At 40.4% G+C, this 21,173-nt stretch overlaps 1 protein-coding gene across 1 annotated transcript; it reads right to left on the reverse strand.

Moving 5' to 3' along the window:
* Positions 1-4,975: 4,975 nt before the first annotated feature.
* Positions 4,976-19,707, reverse strand: LOC117824625 (NACHT, LRR and PYD domains-containing protein 3-like). The gene is made up of 8 exons (XM_034700160.1): positions 17,903-19,707; positions 17,628-17,801; positions 14,834-15,007; positions 12,040-12,213; positions 9,246-9,419; positions 7,741-7,902; positions 6,043-6,089; positions 4,976-5,934 (listed from the first exon to the last, which is right to left on the reverse strand). Exons 1-8 carry the CDS (start codon positions 19,705-19,707, stop codon positions 5,387-5,389), a joined length of 3,258 nt encoding a protein of 1,085 aa, XP_034556051.1. The 3' UTR covers positions 4,976-5,386.
* Positions 19,708-21,173: the final 1,466 nt, after the last annotated feature.

The following is a 21,173-nucleotide window of genomic DNA, read 5'->3' on the forward strand; positions in this document are numbered from 1 at the left end:
TGCTTAAAAATAACTGACATGTAAATATGTTAAATGGTCATCAAAAAAGCTTTCATGTTCAAAATAATTCTGTGGTTGTAAATATTGGGCCTCATTCACCAACATCTTAAGATTTTTCTTTAATGTACACTACCAGTCAAAAGTTTGTTCACACCTTCTCATTCAATGGTTTTTATTTATTTTAATTATTTTCAATTTTGTAGATTAATACTGAAGACATCAAAAATATTAAATAATCTGGTTTTGCCATAATCTGGATTACAACAGTAGTCAAATAGGGCTATCCATTGTGTACTAACCCCACCTCTGAACAACACAACTGATGGTCTCAAACACATTAAGAAGGCAAGTCATTCTACAAATGAACTCTTGACAAGGCTCATGTTCATTAGAAACCATTCCAGGATTACCCCACAGTCTCTATTCCCATCCTACTAGACTATATAAACTCACTCTGGAACATTACAGGTTATACTATAAACTGGAAGAAGAGCAAATTTATGCCTTTAACGGATACATTTAGTAACAATAGTTAAAGAATGTTTTACCTATCTGGGCCTGAGGCTAACCAGGAACCCACAACACCTTTATAACTTGAATTTCATAGAGTCAATAGCTTAACTCAGAGCAAACATTGAGTCATGGAGGATACCTTATCTCTGATTGGGCAGGTAAATGCAATACAAATGGTGATCCTACCTAGATTTTTTAGAGATAGACTGATGTGTTTTTTTAAGGGCTGATACTGATCATTAGTAGTCAAGGAGGCCGATTAATGATATTTGGAGCCGATATTCATTTGCAGTAAAAGGTGAAATATTGGCGTCAAAAGTTTGGATAATACAAACTCCAACACTTAACTTTGTTTAAATCAGTTTTGCAACATGTTAAAGTTTTTTTTTTTATCTTAGACAATAGATATCTTTGTTTTAAAATTCTAACACAAAGTGCAGGGAGCTCCCAGGCTCAGCAACATGTCTTATAAAGTTAAGTGAAAATACAGTTTTCCAAAATGTCAATATAACTGAAATGTTAATCTTTCACTTATCTTTGTTTTATGGGGGTATTTCAGTGTTCTTAAAGTGAGGTTGTATGAGTTTTAAACCTCTAGTAATTGTAGAGGCCACAACGGATACCGCTCAGCTCGTCTCCTGTAATGAGAAACTGCAGGAGAAATGGAACACAAGCTAGGCTACGGTTTCTGCAGATGGTGTCATTACTGCCACGTGATTTAGGGGATTTTGAGCCAAAATAACCCAGTTTTTAATTGATCTCTTATCGGCCGTCAAATTTTTTAAAAAGGCTGATGCCGGTCTATCCCTAACCTTTTTCAAAACCTGCAAATATACCTGAACGCATCTTTTTTAAAACATCTTGATTCTATTATAACGCCATTTATATGGGGTTATAAATCACCTAGAATATCTAAGGCTCACCTTCACAAACCTCTTAAAAAGGGGGATCTCGGCCTGCCAAATTTCAAACATTACTACTGGGCAGCTAACTCCAGGGCTCTTCCATACTAGAAATGCAGATTAGGAGAACTTGAAAAGAACCCACTGTGGCTACAGTTGGAAGCTTCTGCGGCTGGTAATTCTTCACTTGCCACTCTTTTGTTTTCTGGTTCTGCCTTACCTGACAAATCAGTTAAAAGAAACTTTATCTTGAATAATTCGTTACGAATATTAAACCAAATAAAAATTCCATATATGTTCTTTCATAGTCTGATTCATGATGTGTTCTCAAACAGCAGCATTGTTCTCACCTGACTTCTTAAATTGGTGGTGAATGCCATGTTCTCCTAAGTTTGACACTTGTGGTCCATCTTCCTAATTAGCAGAGATACATGCCCTTTAAATGCCCATATAAGGGCATGACATTGCAGGGCCACACAGAAATCACACAGACTCGTGAGAGGAAGAGGATATATCAGGAATGTACAATTCATTTGTTGATCTGAAACCGAGGTAAAGCTGCTGGAACACAAACAAGCTGGTTTATTTAAATGATATTTTATATCCTCAGTAGTGAGTATAAACAAATATTCAGGCTGATATCACTCGTTCAAAGATCTCCTTCATCAGAAACGCTGTGACCAGAAAAGGACTCACAGCAGATGAAGTGAAATCATAAGTTTGATCTCAGATCTTAAAGAAACATTTCTGAGACAGACTTTTCTCAACTTTTTCTACCATGATGAAAACAATTGGACGGTGACAGTCTTGGTCAAAACCCCTTGACAATGGTTATTAATGCTGAGTAGCAAAGGCAATGCTAGGGACAACCTGATCACACATGTACACAAGGAGACCAACAGAGTTACAACAGAACAAAAGCTAGCAAGACAGGTTAAAGTGCACAAGGAGCTTAGTCAAAGAGGAGTATGGCTGTCAAAATTGCTCCAAAATGACATTTGAATATTCACTCTAAAAAAAAAAACCCATAGGTTCGAACCATTCGAATATCTATATGTGCGCATTATTATTATTATTTTTATTTAAGGTATAACATGGCTAAAACATACCTACACATTACAAAACAAGTAAATGACCTAATGGTCTAAACCATAACACTTTGAAGACCGGAGACCTCTCACTCGCCCCCCTCCCCTCTCTGTGCGCAATGCACTGAGTGAGTGCAGAACAGTCTATGGTGCTGAACAAGACTTGTGCGAGCAATTAAAGGTCCTGACTCTTGTCCCTAATATAGGCAGGCTTCATTCAGTGATTGAAGCAAATATTATTAACATTAATTGAAGTTAAAGTTAAAAATGAAAAAGTAGTCCACTTACATTCTTGGTGCTTGTATAAAAAAATGAGGAAAAACTGCATTTTATCCCAGGGTCACTGATGGTCGGGCTCTTTTAGTCCACTGTGAATGTAGGGTCTTAGGCCTGACAGGTTATTTGTCAAAAACACAAGACAGTCCACATGTGAAGAGGCCAGATCTCTTTTTATTCACTATGTTCCCAGCGGAGGAAAAGATGCGTTCAGAGCGCACTGAGGATCCGGGGACGGAAAGATTTCTCTCTGCCGTCTGCTTCACGCTGTGCATGTGTGACTCCTGTGACCTGTCCCTGACCCGTCATGCAGTGCGCCCACTCGCAAAGCAACCGCTGATGTGTTTTTTTCCACAGTCGAATATTAATTTTCACAATCGAATCTCCGTTTTTTTTTTTTATATTCGAATATATATTCAAATTTAGAATACTCATTGACAGTCCTAAAGAGGAGTTAAGTTCATGAAGAGACCACAAACTGCAGCACAGTGTGGGCTTTGGCAGAGTTACAGGATTGGTTGAGTGAGAAGAAAGTACACCTTGTGCAGGTGCTGCTGTTATTTTCTGCATCTGTTAAGAATGCTAACAGAAAAACGCTATCGTTTTAACTTACTGTGAATCATTTTTGAAATTCTTTTTTTATTATTATTATGAATATCCAGGTCCGTACAAACAATGAAAGTACATATCGTATTTCTCATTTAGCCGTCTGTAATTGTACAATTGTAGCCCAGACTTAGTAAGCAGTACCAAATTGTACAAGGACCCATTATGTATTCACACATCCAGTAATATATACAGAGGTGGGTAGAGTATACCGAAACAGTACTCAAGTAAAAGTACTGTTACTTTCTAATGATGTTACTCAAGTAGAAGTAAGAGTACTCATAGAAATAAGTACTTGAGTAAGAGTAAATAAGTACCTAAAAAAAAAACTACTCAAGTAGTGAGTAACTTGTGAGTAGTATCATATATAAAATGGTACTGTATTGGAAATGCTAATAATAATGTGAAGCGCACACTGCCTGTGCACTGCATGCTGTTAGGCATGGTTTACTTTCAAACATTAAAGAAAGAGAAGCTGCAATGTGCACAAACTAATGTACCCGCTTTCATTTTTTAAAACAAGCTGAAACTTCAAACTGTGTCTGAGATGTCATCAGAACTCCAGAACATTAATACTTCAACATTACAATAAAAAATATATCTATGCCTTCCAAACTTTCTTTTTTAACCTTTAACTTATTTTCAGAACATCTTACTTAAAAAAATAACTTGAAAATACTAAAACAACTTGGAAGTGTTTAAAAAGGCCATGAACTCAGTCCTGAAGAACCTCTCTGAGGTGACTGTTTTATTAGCATGCTACCTTACTGCTCTTATAAGTTACTTTAGATTACTTTCCAACATTTCTAACATGCTTTTAAGATTTAATGTTAACCAGTATGATCCTTAGCTTACCTAACTGATAACTCACTATAACATGTTTTTTAAGATTTAATATTAACCAGTATGATCCTTAGCTTACCTAACTGATAACTCACTATAACATGTTTTTTAAGATTTAATATTAACTAGTATGATCATTAGCTTACCTAACTGATAACTCACCATGGCATGTTTTTAAGATTTAATATTAACCAGTATGATCCTTAGCTTACCTCACTGATTACTCACCATGACATGCTTTTTAAAATGTAATTGTTCTATAAGCTCAAGATTTCCACCGTATAGACAGAGTAAGCAGCGCGTAATGTTTCTCCTCGTCATTTAGAAGTTATGAGAGAGTCCGGATGTTGGGTACAGGGTAAACATGTTCCTCCAAAGGGGACGCAGGTATAACGCAGCCTCTCTCCCCAGCCGTAGGTGGAGGCGGGGGCGGAGCTACTTCTCCGTTCATTCAGTGTTGAGGCTATTTATAGCTCTGGATCAGAAGGAGCTGCATGAGAGATGGCTGAGTATAAAACAATATAAAATGAAGAAAAAAAGGAACGGTAAAAGTAGCGACTGGACAGCCCAATGTAACGAAGTAAAAGTACATATTTTTTAACACAAATGTACTTGAGTAGGAGTAAAAAGTACTCTGCAAAACAAATACTCTCAGAAGTACAATTTTTTGAAAAAACTACTCAAGTACATGTAACGGAGTAAATGTAACTCGTTACTACCCACCTCTGAATATATACATATAACTATTTTTTAAATGTAATAAAATACTGTGAATCATTTTAATATTATTTTAGTGTTAACTCATCTGTAGGTTGGCTGATAAGAATACCGCTAACACTGAAGCACTACCAACCTTTAAAACTGTGGAGCCTCTTTGGTATGAATAAAGTGTTCTTACATCATTAAAATCATCTTTGGTTCAGCTGTTTTGTATCTGTACATGGAATCCAGGTAATAAGTATACATGGACACAGAGAGCTGAGGGAATGACTCGGTGCTCAGATAAAGCCACATATCTTCTGCTCAGCAGTGGAAGCTATCTGATGGTTTTTGGCAGTACCCTTTAGTACTTTGTATGACTGTGATCCTACACTCACTCAACTGATCTGTTGAAGAATGAGAAGAGTGAGGGGGTTTCTCTGTCAGAGACTCTTCCTCCTAACACAGAGACATAGAAGAGTCAGAACCCCAGAGCCCAAACCCAGGATACAGAGGTTCAGTGAAGGTGGAGGTGAAGGTGTGGAGGTGGATCAGAGAGTCAGAGGAGAATCTGTAGAAGGACAGAGTGCCAGCAGGACAGTCCACATACACTGCTACTCTGGTACTGAGAGGACCAACAGAGGAGGAGGGGGACAGGAGTGTTTGTATGTTGTTGTGCCAGACAGAGTAACCTTCCTCTTCACAACAGTCCAGACACCAAGACTGATCATTCTGTCCAAAATAACAGTCCACTCTGTCTCCTTTCCTTCTGATTCCTCCATAACTCACTGATATATAAACATATCCACTCCACTCGACCTCCCAGTAACAGCGACCAGTCAGACCTTCTCTACACAGCAGCTGATGACACCAGTGGTGGTCGAACCTCTCAGGATGATCAGGATATGCCTGATCCTCCTCCTTCACACATTTCACCATCCTGTTGTTGTTAGACAGTCTGAGGTTTCTGTGCACTGTGTTTGTGTCAACTGTAAGGTCACGATAATCTGAAAGAGATCAATTAAAGCTGCAATTATTGATCTGCTGTCTGTTCACTGATCGACACATTTATGTGAGCTGCTTTGTTGTTATGAATCAAATTAAACCACACTTACACTTTTTCAGACCTGGTCTCAACCACTCAGCTCCAGCAGGCTCCAACCTGTTAAACAATGAGAAAAGAAAAGTCTAAATATAAACCTTGGCTGTAGCAGCCCTCTCCTGTGGCTGTTTAATTTACAGTTTCAACTTAGCTGCTTTGGAGTCATTGATATGTTCTTTTTTCTCCCTTGTTGGAGCTAGGCAGTTTCTACTATTATGAGTCCATGTGTGAGGCTAAGCTAACCATGTCCTGTACATATATCAGTCTCTCCAGGATGTGCAGGGGTTTTTTTTTGTGATTGTTGCGGCCCAAAATGCCTGATTTTGAGAAAGCTTTTTGAAAAATTTCAGTGAAAGTTGCAAAACATTTTTTTTAGCTTTTTTCCCCAATAACATCTCAGGGGAAGTAAATATTATTGGCAGTTGTTTTTAGTGTTGTTGGTATCCTTACCAAAAAATGCTTGAGATTTCAACTATTTTGATTCTCTTGGTTCACAGAAAAATGCCATGAAAGGGATGTATTGCACATTTACAACGGTCCTTGAATGTACCTGCAGCGACAGGCGCACTGGACAGACAGCCAGTTCACGGCACTCTGAAATGCATCTGCATCTTTAATGACTATGAGTTGATCCAAACTTACTAAATGTGTCTGATGTATCACCAAACTGGAATAAATCAAGATGTGGACGTGGAGCTTTTTATGGTAATGGCAGCAAAAACGGCAAACCTCAAATATTAAACAGACGTCCCCCGGTTGTGTCTTTGTCACTAACGCACACCGGGCGTAAAAATCATCAATGAAGATGAGACAGATGCATGGAGGCGGATCCTTAATGTCCGGCGGTCCGCTACTAAAGTTTTCGCCTCGTCGTCGTCTCGTCAACAAAATCAAAACGTATGATCTGTAGCTTATTAATACTAAAAGGGTATTTGAGTATCTATAAATAACAACGTTGTCATCGTCACTTGTCCTGCCTGCTGTCTCCACTTTTCACCCGTTCTCCATGCATGTTTTGCTGCTGTTGAAAAGTGCTGATCAAGTGAGGACTTACGTTTATGTTCCACCATGATATTGCACGCCGTGCAAAACAGTTTACCCCCACTTTCATGTCAAACATCCGGACACTGACTTGCACGAACTTCGGCGGAACGTTTAGTTGGTAAATGTGCTTTTTTCGTGTCGGACAAGTCTTCATCTTGTCAACCGCTAGCAAGAAAGTGAAATTGATGAGGAAACCGATGACGTACAGGGTCTGAGGTTAAGGTGATTGGTCAAATTTGCGGGAATGTTGCGGTGATTGTATAATATTGCAAGGCTGCACAAAAATCATGCTGATTGGTTGAATTTGGGTTGATAGTTGGGATCGCGAAATCGCAACTTCCTGGAGGGACTGATATATCTGTCATAAAGGTAACAGATTATTGCAACTTTCTTAAGAAAGAGAGAGCTGACCAAACTGCATTCATTTATTTTATGAATTCATATTATAATTAAAGATCTTGAAGATTCTGTCTTTGACAGTTGCTCCACAAATACCTCATGTTACTAACAGGTGTTTCTATCCTGAGCAGGAGATACAGGCTTCTTCTGAATTATTGTGCATTAAACACAAATATTAAGAATTAACCAATAAATCAGAGAAAATGTTAGCAGCTCTTCCTCCTTTATTACAGGGATTGTTTGTAGCTGCAGCTGGCCGTCATCATACCTGAGAGTTTTCAGTCTGAAGTCAGGAGCAGACAGCAGGGTCACACCTGAGGTTCCTGGCTGATTGTAACTCAGGTCCAGCTCTCTCAGATGGGAAGGGTTGGATCTCAGAGCAGAGGCCAGAGAAGCACAGCCGTGCTCTGTGATCATACAGCCTGAAAGCCTGCAAGTATACAATAAAACACATGACAGATTATCTGAGGGTTCAACTGTGTCAGTCAAATTAAAGAAAAAACAAACCCAGCTTTGTCGCTTGAACTGCCCACTTTGTGAAGAATTCATTCTGGGCATCCAAACTATTAATCTGGACACATTTCTTTCCAGCACTGTTTTCGTCTCAACTTAAGTAACATTTCTCTGCAACATGTCGATGTTTGAAGGTTAATTTTACTTTGATGTTTGAAATAATATGAGAGGCATCAATTCACTGTTAAAACTCTTTGTTGAAAATGTAACAACACAGCCATCAGCTGACATGCACATGGGCACAAATGGGGGTGTAAAGAACATTTGCTTGCCAAACAAGGTTAGATTAGCTCCTCGACACCGGCTCCCCATAAGATCTATATTCAAATCTAAAATACAACACTACGCTCCCAACATGCAGGCCTGCTCATTGTACCTAAGGTCTCTAAAAATAGTATGGGAGGTAGAGTCTTCAGTTCTACCCTCTCCTTTGGAATCATCTATCAGTAAAGGTCTTGGAGGTACACACCCTCTCTACTTTTAAGAGTAGGCTTCAAACCAGCTCTTAGTTACACTGCTATAGGCTTAGACCACCGGGGGAACTGACACACTGGGATCCTTTCTCTCTCTCCTCTCCTCCCTGTCACTCACTTTAACTCTTCCTGTCCCATTAAAGTCACAAACCACAGATCTTTCTCAGAGTCCCTGAGCTCCCTTTTGGGCGAAGGGTCTTCTGGATGGTGGCCGTAGACGGCCTGCTACTACAACCATCAGTAGCAGTCTCACCACTATCATCACAGTTACAATGCTGTTCTTAATTTTAGAACAGACCGACTCAAACTGTTTTGATTGACATTATCATTCCTACCCCTATTATGATCATCATTATTGTAAATGCTAACATGAGACCTCTAACTGCCAAAATATTAAGAATGTATTATCATTAATTTGCAGTTCCTGTAAGCCCAGACTTAAAACTAAAGGGGACCAATCGTTTACAGTAAGGGTTCCAAATCTCTGGAACAATCTTTCTGAGAAGATCAGGTCAGCTGAGTCAGTGAATGTAAAGCACTTTATCATTTTGATTTTGAAAATTGCTCTATGATTAAAGTTTATCATCACTTTTATTTACATGTCCATGTCCCCACCTGCTCTAAATGTGAACTTATTATGGGATACCTTGTTCTTGTTTGCTATATGAATGAACTTGAGGCATTGATTGAAAATAGTATATACAGTCTATTTCAAGTTAAGTGTTAATCAGTGAATGTTTGTCACATTTTAAATTATAAACAGTCAAATCAGAACGAAAACCCTGACCTGATAGTTTCAACTTTACAGTTTGGACTCTGTAGCCCAGCAGACAGCTTCTCCACTCCTGAATCCTGCAGGTCGTTGTTACTCAGGTCCAGCTCTCTCAGACTGGAGGACTGTGAGCTGAGGACTGAGGACAGAGCTTCACAGCTTCTTCCAGAGAGGGCACATCCACTTAGTCTGGAGTGATAACAGAGGATGAGAAGAGGAATAAATGGGCTTTAGTTAAACAGAATACTTTACCCTTTGCTATTACTCTTACAACCACATGGAAATATAACAGTCTGTGCCATTATCTCTCTTCACCTCCCTCTATCCCTCTCTCCAACACGGTCTCAGCAGATGTGTGTCTAACATGAGTCTGGTCCTGCTGGAGGTTTCTGCCTGTTAAAGGAAGTTTGTCCTTGCCACTGTAACTTGCTAAATGTTGCAAAGTGCTCTGCTCATGGTGGATTAAGATGAGATCAGATAGATTCTTAAATTTGGGTTGGATAATATCAAATAAGAGTATGGTCTAATAATAATATTTATAATAACAATGATAATGATAAAAGTATTTTTATTTTATTTACAGAACATTTTAAATAAAAGAGCACCATTCATTGTTGTATGTTAACGGCAGCACCTCAAAATCTGCTCTTGCCTGAACATGCAGAAAATGAAGAGAGGTCAGCAGTGCAGTAATTGTCTGATATTTGCGTGATCCAGTCAAAACACGAGCTGCTGCATTCTGCACCAGCTGCTGTGCAGAACTGGCAAACTCTATTTCGGCTAACCCAACAGAGGGTCATTACAATAGTCTGTTCTGAATGAAACAAAGGCAAGAATGAGAACCTCAGACCCATTCAATGACAGCACTGATCTTGTTGACTGAGGTGGAAAAAGGCAACTTCTGTCACTTCTTTTAAATGTGAACCAAACCAAAGGGTTTGATTGAAGTGCAACTTGCAGGTTGTAGACCCCAGTGAATCAATGAGTAGGTAAATTATTTTTATAGTGTAGTTCAATTAAATGTATGAAATCTTTCACTACAGCGACTTCTGGAGCCATTTTGCCACTTTTATTTTAGTTTTGTGTTTAAAACAGACAACCAAATGTGGCGTAGCAAAAGGAAGTCCCACTCTTCTTCAACATTAATAAATATTAATCTAAATGCCAGTTAATAAAGAGGAAGAATATGTTCGTAGAGCTTTTATTAACCAGCCTGTCAGAAGTCAAAAAGGAGAGGAACAGGACAGGATTAGGAGAAATAACAGCCACAGGATATTTCCAGCAGAGGAGCAATGAGACCCAGCGGAAAATGATGGTGAGTGAGCAACATTAGCTAACCATATCTAATCATGTGTCAGGTCAACAGGTTGTTAGGTTATGATGACCCTGGGGAGATACAGATAGAGGAAATGAGCAGATATAGCATGGATCTGTCTGTGTAGTTGACTTTGTTATGCTTTGTGTCTTACTTAGTGAGGGGATCAATCTCTCCTGTATATCTGTGTCGAGTCCACTATATGGTTTTGTATACATGACCTTCATCTTCACATGCTTTGATGGAGACAATCAGGAGATGTGTGCATAATGATATCCATGTAGTCAATTATAATTAACTGTGGTGGAGATACAGACATTTGAGAATGTGGATCTGTGTGTTTATCACACAGGTTATTTATCTACTTTTTATGATGTGATCAGAGACTCCAGTCTGAAGTTTGGTCCTTATTTTTAACTGATGAATACAACTGGAGAGGAATTATCATGCTCAGACCGCTTGGGGACCAAATCATTAACAGCACAGGACTCTGAGAAAATGTTGTCATATAATACCCATTGAGACCTTATGACAGGGAAGATCTCAACCACTAAAGCACCTGACCTGAAATGCCCAAATATTTCTCAACTGTCTACTGATATACATTGGTCCACTGTGTCAATGGTAGATCTAAGATCAGGAAATGATAAAGGAGATGTTGAGTCCGAGTCTACAGCCAACAACAAACGGTTGACTACCTTTGTCAGTGTTGTTTCAGTGGAATGATCAACCTGAAACACAGACTGCCGCGGCTCAAAGAGATGAATCGATGATAAGTAGTTTCAGAGCTGGTTTGAGACCACTTCCTCCATAACTTTTGACAAGAAAGACAGGTTTGGGGCGCTGGTGGCCTAGCCGTCTAAGCGCCCCACATACAGAGGCTACAGTCCTCGTCGCAGTGGTCGCCGGTTCCATTCCTGGCCGGTCGACCATTTCCTGCATATCTTCCCCCACTCTCTACTCCCCACATTTCATGTCTCTCTTCAGCTGTCCTATCAAATAAAGGCAAAAAGGCCAAAAATATAACTTTAAAAAAGAAAAGAAAAGAAAGAAAGACAGGTTTGAGACCGGTCTGCAGTTTGTCAGAGACTCTACATCACACACAACACAGACCCCTCAGCATGTGTCTTTAAGAGTTCCTTTTTTTTTTTTTAATTGTATGTCTTTTAATGTATTAGTTATTTCCCCCTTGCTGGTCTAACGATTTTATAACTAGTCTGTATATTTTTCTGTCCATGTAAAGCACTTTATCATTTTGATTTTGAAAATTGCTCTATGATTAAAGTTTATCATCACTTTTATTTACATGTCCATGTCCCCACCTGCTCTAAATGTGAACTTATTATGGGATACCTTGTTCTTGTTTGCTATATGAATGAACTTGAGGCATTGATTGAAAATAGTATATACAGTCTATTTCAGGTTAAGTGTTTATCAGTGAATGTTTGTCACATTTTAAATTATAAACAGTCAAATCAGAACGAAAACCCTGACCTGATAGTTTCAACTTTACAGTTTGGACTCTGTAGCCCAGCAGACAGCTTCTCCACTCCTGAATCCTGCAGGTCGTTGTTACTCAGGTCCAGCTCTCTCAGACTGGAGGACTGTGAGCTGAGGACTGAGGACAGAGCTTCACAGCTTCTTCCAGAGAGGGCACATCCACTTAGTCTGGAGTGATAACAGAGGATGAGAAGAGGAATAAATGGGCTTTAGTTAAACAGAATACTTTACCCTTTGCTATTACTCTTACAACCACATGGAAATATAACAGTCTGTGCCATTATCTCTCTTCACCTCCCTCTATCCCTCTCTCCAACACGGTCTCAGCAGATGTGTGTCTAACATGAGTCTGGTCCTGCTGGAGGTTTCTACCTGTTAAAGGAAGTTTGTCCTTGCCACTGTAACTTGCTAAATGTTGCAAAGTGCTCTGCTCATGGTGGATTAAGATGAGATCAGATAGATTCTTAAATTTGGGTTGGATAATATCAAATAAGAGTATGGTCTAATAATAATATTTATAATAACAATGATAATGATAAAAGTATTTTTATTTTATTTACAGAACATTTTAAATAAAAGAGCACCATTCATTGTTGTATGTTAACGGCAGCACCTCAAAATCTGCTCTTGCCTGAACATGCAGAAAATGAAGAGAGGTCAGCAGTGCAGTAATTGTCTGATATTTGCGTGATCCAGTCAAAACACGAGCTGCTGCATTCTGCACCAGCTGCTGTGCAGAACTGGCAAACTCTATTTCGGCTAACCCAACAGAGGGTCATTACAATAGTCTGTTCTGAATGAAACAAAGGCAAGAATGAGAACCTCAGACCCATTCAATGACAGCACTGATCTTGTTGACTGAGGTGGAAAAAGGCAACTTCTGTCACTTCTTTTAAATGTGAACCAAACCAAAGGGTTTGATTGAAGTGCAACTTGCAGGTTGTAGACCCCAGTGAATCAATGAGTAGGTAAATTATTTTTATAGTGTAGTTCAATTAAATGTATGAAATCTTTCACTACAGCGACTTCTGGAGCCATTTTGCCACTTTTATTTTAGTTTTGTGTTTAAAACAGACAACCAAATGTGGCGTAGCAAAAGGAAGTCCCACTCTTCTTCAACATTAATAAATATTAATCTAAATGCCAGTTAATAAAGAGGAAGAATATGTTCGTAGAGCTTTTATTAACCAGCCTGTCAGAAGTCAAAAAGGAGAGGAACAGGACAGGATTAGGAGAAATAACAGCCACAGGATATTTCCAGCAGAGGAGCAATGAGACCCAGCGGAAAATGATGGTGAGTGAGCAACATTAGCTAACCATATCTAATCATGTGTCAGGTCAACAGGTTGTTAGGTTATGATGACCCTGGGGAGATACAGATAGAGGAAATGAGCAGATATAGCATGGATCTGTCTGTGTAGTTGACTTTGTTATGCTTTGTGTCTTACTTAGTGAGGGGATCAATCTCTCCTGTATATCTGTGTCGAGTCCACTATATGGTTTTGTATACATGACCTTCATCTTCACATGCTTTGATGGAGACAATCAGGAGATGTGTGCATAATGATATCCATGTAGTCAATTATAATTAACTGTGGTGGAGATACAGACATTTGAGAATGTGGATCTGTGTGTTTATCACACAGGTTATTTATCTACTTTTTATGATGTGATCAGAGACTCCAGTCTGAAGTTTGGTCCTTATTTTTAACTGATGAATACAACTGGAGAGGAATTATCATGCTCAGACCGCTTGGGGACCAAATCATTAACAGCACAGGACTCTGAGAAAATGTTGTCATATAATACCCATTGAGACCTTATGACAGCGAAGATCTCAACCACTAAAGCACCTGACCTGAAATGCCCAAATATTTCTCAACTGTCTACTGATATACATTGGTCCACTGTGTCAATGGTAGATCTAAGATCAGGAAATGATAAAGGAGATGTTGAGTCCGAGTCTACAGCCAACAACAAACGGTTGACTACCTTTGTCAGTGTTGTTTCAGTGGAATGATCAACCTGAAACACAGACTGCCGCGGCTCAAAGAGATGAATCGATGATAAGTAGTTTCAGAGCTGGTTTGAGACCACTTCCTCCATAACTTTTGACAAGAAAGACAGGTTTGGGGCGCTGGTGGCCTAGCCGTCTAAGCGCCCCACATACAGAGGCTACAGTCCTCGTCGCAGTGGTCGCCGGTTCCATTCCTGGCCGGTCGACCATTTCCTGCATATCTTCCCCCACTCTCTACTCCCCACATTTCATGTCTCTCTTCAGCTGTCCTATCAAATAAAGGCAAAAAGGCCAAAAATATAACTTTAAAAAAGAAAAGAAAAGAAAGAAAGACAGGTTTGAGACCGGTCTGCAGTTTGTCAGAGACTCTACATCACACACAACACAGACCCCTCAGCATGTGTCTTTAAGAGTTCCTTTTTTTTTTTTTAATTGTATGTCTTTTAATGTATTAGTTATTTCCCCCTTGCTGGTCTAATGATTTTATAACTAGTCTGTATATTTTTCTGTCCATGTAAAGCACTTTATCATTTTGATTTTGAAAATTGCTCTATGATTAAAGTTTATCATCACTTTTATTTACATGTCCATGTCCCCACCTGCTCTAAATGTGAACTTATTATGGGATACCTTGTTCTTGTTTGCTATATGAATGAACTTGAGGCATTGATTGAAAATAGCATATACAGTCCATTTCAGGTTAAGTGTTTATCAGTGAATGTTTGTCACATTTTAAATTATAAACAGTCAAATCAGAACGAAAACCCTGACCTGATAGTTTCAACTTTACAGTTTGGACTCTGTAGCCCAGCAGACAGCTTCTCCACTCCTGAATCCTGCAGGTCGTTGTTACTCAGGTCCAGCTCTCTCAGACTGGAGGACTGTGAGCTGAGGACTGAGGACAGAGCTTCACAGCTTCTTCCAGAGAGGGCACATCCACTTAGTCTGGAGTGATAACAGAGGATGAGAAGAGGAATAAATGGGCTTTAGTTAAACAGAATACTTTACCCTTTGCTATTACTCTTACAACCACATGGAAATATAACAGTCTGTGCCATTATCTCTCTTCACCTCCCTCTATCCCTCTCTCCAACACGGTCTCAGCAGATGTGTGTCTAACATGAGTCTGGTCCTGCTGGAGGTTTCTGCCTGTTAAAGGAAGTTTGTCCTTGCCACTGTAACTTGCTAAATGTTGCAAAGTGCTCTGCTCATGGTGGATTAAGATGAGATCAGATAGATTCTTAAATTTGGGTTGGATAATATCAAATAAGAGTATGGTCTAATAATAATATTTATAATAACAATGATAATGATAAAAGTATTTTTATTTTATTTACAGAACATTTTAAATAAAAGAGCACCATTCATTGTTGTATGTTAACGGCAGCACCTCAAAATCTGCTCTTGCCTGAACATGCAGAAAATGAAGAGAGGTCAGCAGTGCAGTAATTGTCTGATATTTGCGTGATCCAGTCAAAACACGAGCTGCTGCATTCTGCACCAGCTGCTGTGCAGAACTGGCAAACTCTATTTCGGCTAACCCAACAGAGGGTCATTACAATAGTCTGTTCTGAATGAAACAAAGGCAAGAATGAGAACCTCAGACCCATTCAATGACAGCACTGATCTTGTTGACTGAGGTGGAAAAAGGCAACTTCTGTCACTTCTTTTAAATGTGAACCAAACCAAAGGGTTTGATTGAAGTGCAACTTGCAGGTTGTAGACCCCAGTGAATCAATGAGTAGGTAAATTATTTTTATAGTGTAGTTCAATTAAATGTATGAAATCTTTCACTACAGCGACTTCTGGAGCCATTTTGCCACTTTTATTTTAGTTTTGTGTTTAAAACAGACAACCAAATGTGGCGTAGCAAAAGGAAGTCCCACTCTTCTTCAACATTAATAAATATTAATCTAAATGCCAGTTAATAAAGAGGAAGAATATGTTCGTAGAGCTTTTATTAACCAGCCTGTCAGAAGTCAAAAAGGAGAGGAACAGGACAGGATTAGGAGAAATAACAGCCACAGGATATTTCCAGCAGAGGAGCAATGAGACCCAGCGGAAAATGATGGTGAGTGAGCAACATTAGCTAACCATATCTAATCATGTGTCAGGTCAACAGGTTGTTAGGTTATGATGACCCTGGGGAGATACAGATAGAGGAAATGAGCAGATATAGCATGGATCTGTCTGTGTAGTTGACTTTGTTATGCTTTGTGTCTTACTTAGTGAGGGGATCAATCTCTCCTGTATATCTGTGTCGAGTCCACTATATGGTTTTGTATACATGACCTTCATCTTCACATGCTTTGATGGAGACAATCAGGAGATGTGTGCATAATGATATCCATGTAGTCAATTATAATTAACTGTGGTGGAGATACAGACATTTGAGAATGTGGATCTGTGTGTTTATCACACAGGTTATTTATCTACTTTTTATGATGTGATCAGAGACTCCAGTCTGAAGTTTGGTCCTTATTTTTAACTGATGAATACAACTGGAGAGGAATTATCATGCTCAGACCGCTTGGGGACCAAATCATTAACAGCACAGGACTCTGAGAAAATGTTGTCATATAATACCCATTGAGACCTTATGACAGGGAAGATCTCAACCACTAAAGCACCTGACCTGAAATGCCCAAATATTTCTCAACTGTCTACTGATATACATTGGTCCACTGTGTCAATGGTAGATCTAAGATCAGGAAATGATAAAGGAGATGTTGAGTCCGAGTCTACAGCCAACAACAAACGGTTGACTACCTTTGTCAGTGTTGTTTCAGTGGAATGATAAACCTGAAACACAGACTGCCGCGGCTCAAAGAGATGAATCGATGATAAGTAGTTTCAGAGCTGGTTTGAGACCACTTCCTCCATAACTTTTGACAAGAAAGACAGGTTTGGGGCGCTGGTGGCCTAGCGGTCTAAGCGCCCCACATACAGAGGCTACAGTCCTCGTCGCAGTGGTCGCCGGTTCCATTCCTGGCCGGTCGACCATTTCCTGCATATCTTCCCCCACTCTCTACTCCCCACATTTCATGTCTCTCTTCAGCTGTCCTATCAAATAAAGGCAAAAAGGCCAAAAATATAACTTTAAAAAAGAACAGAAAAGAAAGAAAGACAGGTTTGAGACCGGTCTGCAGTTTGTCAGAGACTCTACATCACACACAACACAGACCCCTCAGCATGTGTCTTTAAGAGTTCCTTTTTTTTTTTTTAATTGTATGTCTTTTAATGTATTAGTTATTTCCCCCTTGCTGGTCTAATGATTTTATAACTAGTCTGTATATTTTTCTGTCCATGTAAAGCACTTTATCATTTTGATTTTGAAAATTGCTCTATGATTAAAGTTTATCATCACTTTTATTTACATGTCCATGTCCCCACCTGCTCTAAATGTGAACTTATTATGGGATACCTTGTTCTTGTTTGCTATATGAATGAACTTGAGGCATTGATTGAAAATAGCATATACAGTCCATTTCAGGTTAAGTGTTTATCAGTGAATGTTTGTCACATTTTAAATTATAAACAGTCAAATCAGAACGAAAACCCTGACCTGATAGTTTCAACTTTACAGTTTGGACTCTGTAGCCCAGCAGACAGCTTCTCCACTCCTGAATCCTGCAGGTCGTTGTTACTCAGGTCCAGCTCTCTCAGACTGGAGGACTGTGAGCTGAGGACTGAGGACAGAGCTTCACAGCTTCTCTCTGACAGGTCACATCCACTCAGCCTGCAGAGAAAGAAAAAGGTCAGGAAACAGGTAATAATTCAGTCATTGTATACTTCTATAAAAGAGAGCTGTGTATTTGTAGATCAATAAATCCCACTCACAGAGCTTTGTTGGAGGCTTTGATCACTGGCAGCAGCCTCAGAAGAGCCTCCTCTGAAGCAGAGTATTTCTTCAGGTCAAACACGTCCAGATCTTGCTCTGATGTCATTAAGATGAAGACCAGAGCTGACCACTCAGCAGCAGGCAGTTCCTCTGTGCAGAGGCGTCCTGATCTCAGGGACTGTTGGATCTCCTCCACTAGAGAACAATCATTCAGTTCATTCAGACAGTGGAACAGGTTGATGCATTTCTCTGCAGACAGATCCCTACTGATCTTCTTCTTGATGTAATCCACCATTGTCCGATTAGCTACTGAGCTACTAGCTACTGTCTGTGTCAGCAGACCTCTCAGGAGAGTCTGATTGGTCTGCAGTGAAAGACCCAGGAGGAAGCGCAGGAACAAGTCCAGGTGTCCGTTTGGACTCTTAAAGGCCTGGTCCACAGCACACTGGAAGTACTTAATCATTGAATTGACATGGTGCATCATTGGATGTGTGTTGTGTATCAGATCAGAACCAAAGTTGAAGCAACTCAGATGGACATGAAGAGCAGCCAGAAACTCCTGAACGCTCAGGTGGACGAAGCAGAACACCTTGTCCTGGTACAGTCCTCTCTCCTCTCTGAAGATCTGTGTGAACACTCCTGAGTACACTGAGGCTTCCTTGATGTTGATGCCACACTCTGTCAGGTCGGACTCATAGAAGATCAGAGTTCCTTTCTGCAGCTGCTCAAGAGCCAGTTTTCCCAGAGAATGGATCATCTCCCTGCTCTCTGGACTCCAGAGTGGATCAGTCTCAGCTCCTCCATCATACTTGATGCTCTTCAGTTTGGACTGGACCACCAGGAAGTGGATGTACATCTCAGTCAGGGTCCTGGGCAGCTCTCCTCCCTCTCTGGTCTTCAGCACATCCTCCAGAACTGTAGCAGTGATCCAGCAGAAGACCGGGATGTGGCACATGATGTGGAGGCTTCGGGATGTCTTGATGTGGGAGATGATTCTGCTGGCCTGCTCCTGGTCTCTGAATCTCCTCATGAAGTACTCCTCCTTCTGAGGGTCAGTGAACCCTCTGACCTCTGTCACCATGTCAACACACCATGGAGGGATCTGATTGGCTGCTGCAGGTCGTGTGGTGATCCAGAGGCGAGCAGAGGGGAGCAGGTTTCCTCTGATGAGGTTTGTCAGCAGCACATCCACTGAGGTGGTCTTTGTAACATCAGTCAGGATCTGATTGTTGTGGAAGTCCAGAGGAAGTCGACACTCATCCAGACCGTCAAAGATGAACACAACCTGGAACTCTTCAAACCTGCAGAGTCCTGCTTCTCTGGTCTGAGTAAAGAAGTGATGAACAAGTTCCACCAAGCTGAACTTTCTCTCTCTCACTACATTCAGCTCTCTGAAAGTGAAGGGGAATGTGAACTGGATGTCCTGGTGGTCTTTGTCTTCAGCCCAGTCCAGAGTGAACTTCTGTGTTAAGACTGTTTTCCCGATGCCAGCCACTCCCTTTGTGAGCACTGCTCTGATTGGTTGATCTCTTCCAGGTGAGCCTTTAAAGATGTCTTCTTGTCTGATGGTGGTCTCTGGTCTGTGTGGTGTCCTGGATGCTGCTTCAATCTGTCTGACCTCATGTTCATCATTGACCTCTCCAGTCCCTCCCTCTGTGATGAAGAGATCTGTGTAGATCTGGTTCAGAAGGGTTGGGTTTCCTGCTTTAGCGATCCCCTCAAACACACACTGGTACTTTGTTTTCAAGTCAGATTTCAGATCACGCTGACAAATTCCAGCAGGACTTCCTGATTGATGAAACATTAAGAAATACCAATGAGCAGATCATAAATGAAATTAATTATGACAATTAAAGAATAGACACATTCTTAACTCCATGTATTGGGATATTAACATACTGAACAAAAATATAAACGCAACACTTTTGTTTCTGCTCCCATTTTTTACGAGCTGAACTCAAAGATCTAAGATTCTTTCTATGTACATAAAAGGACTATTTCTCTCAAATATTCTTCACTGGTTTATATAAATCTGTGCGAGCACGTCAGAAAACCAGTCAGTATCTGGTGTGACCACCATTTGCCTCATGCAGTGCACACATCTCCTTGGCATAGAGTTGATCAGGTTGTTGATTGTGGTCTGTGGTGTGTTGGTTCACTCCTCTTCAATGTGCCAAGTTGCTGGATATTAACAGGAACTGGAACACGCTGGCCATGCAAGAACTGGGATGTTTTCAGCTTCCAGGAGTTGTGTACAGATCCTTCAACATGGGGCTGTGCATTATCATGCTGCAACATGAGGTGATGGTTGTGGATGAATGGCACAACAATGGGTCTAGGGATCTTATCATGGTATCTCTTTGCATTCAAAATGCCATCAATAAAATGCTCCTGTGTTCATTGTCCATAACATACGCCTGTCCTTACCATAACTCCACCGCCACTACGGGCCACTCCATTCACAACGCTGAAGTCAGCAAACCGCTCACCCTAACAGCGGCATACACGCTGTCTGTTATCTGCCCTGTACAGTGAAAACCGGGATTCATCCGTGAAGAGAACACCTCTCCAAAGTGCCAGACCCCATTGAATGTGAGCATTTGTCCACTCAAGTCGATTACAACAATGAACTGCAGTCAGGTGGAGACCCCGAAGAGGACAATGGGCATGCAGATGAGCTTCCCTGAGACGGTGTCTGACAGTTTGGTTATTCAAACCGATTGTTGCTGCAGCTCTCTGAAGATGCTGGATGTGGAGGTCCTGGGATGGTGTGGTCACGTGGTCTGCGGTTGTGAGGCCGGTTGGATGTACTGCCAAATTCTCTGAAACGCCTTTGGAGACGGCTTATGGTTGAACATGTAATTCAAGGGCAGCTCTGGTGGACATTCCTGCAGTCAGCATGCCGATTGCACGCTCCCTCAACATCTGTGGCATCGTGCTGTGTGATAAAACTGCACATTTCAGAGTGTCCTTTTATTGTGGCCAGCCTGAGGCACACCTGTGCAACAATCATGCTATCTAATAAGAATCTTAATATGCCACACTTGTGAGGTGGATGGATTATCTGGGCATTGGAGAAGTGCTCACTAACACAGATTTAGACTAATTAGTGAACAATATTTGAAAGAAATAGACCTTTTGTGTACGTAGAAAAAGTCTTGGATCTTTGAGTTCAGCTCATGAAAAATGAGAGCAAAAACAAAAGTGTTGCATTTATATTTCTGTTCAGTGTAATTAGTAATGCAACGGATCACAGTTAGGTCATGACAG

The sequence above is a fragment of the Notolabrus celidotus genome, chromosome 13, assembly GCF_009762535.1.
Source record: "Notolabrus celidotus isolate fNotCel1 chromosome 13, fNotCel1.pri, whole genome shotgun sequence".
Taxonomy (NCBI): domain Eukaryota; kingdom Metazoa; phylum Chordata; class Actinopteri; order Labriformes; family Labridae; genus Notolabrus; species Notolabrus celidotus.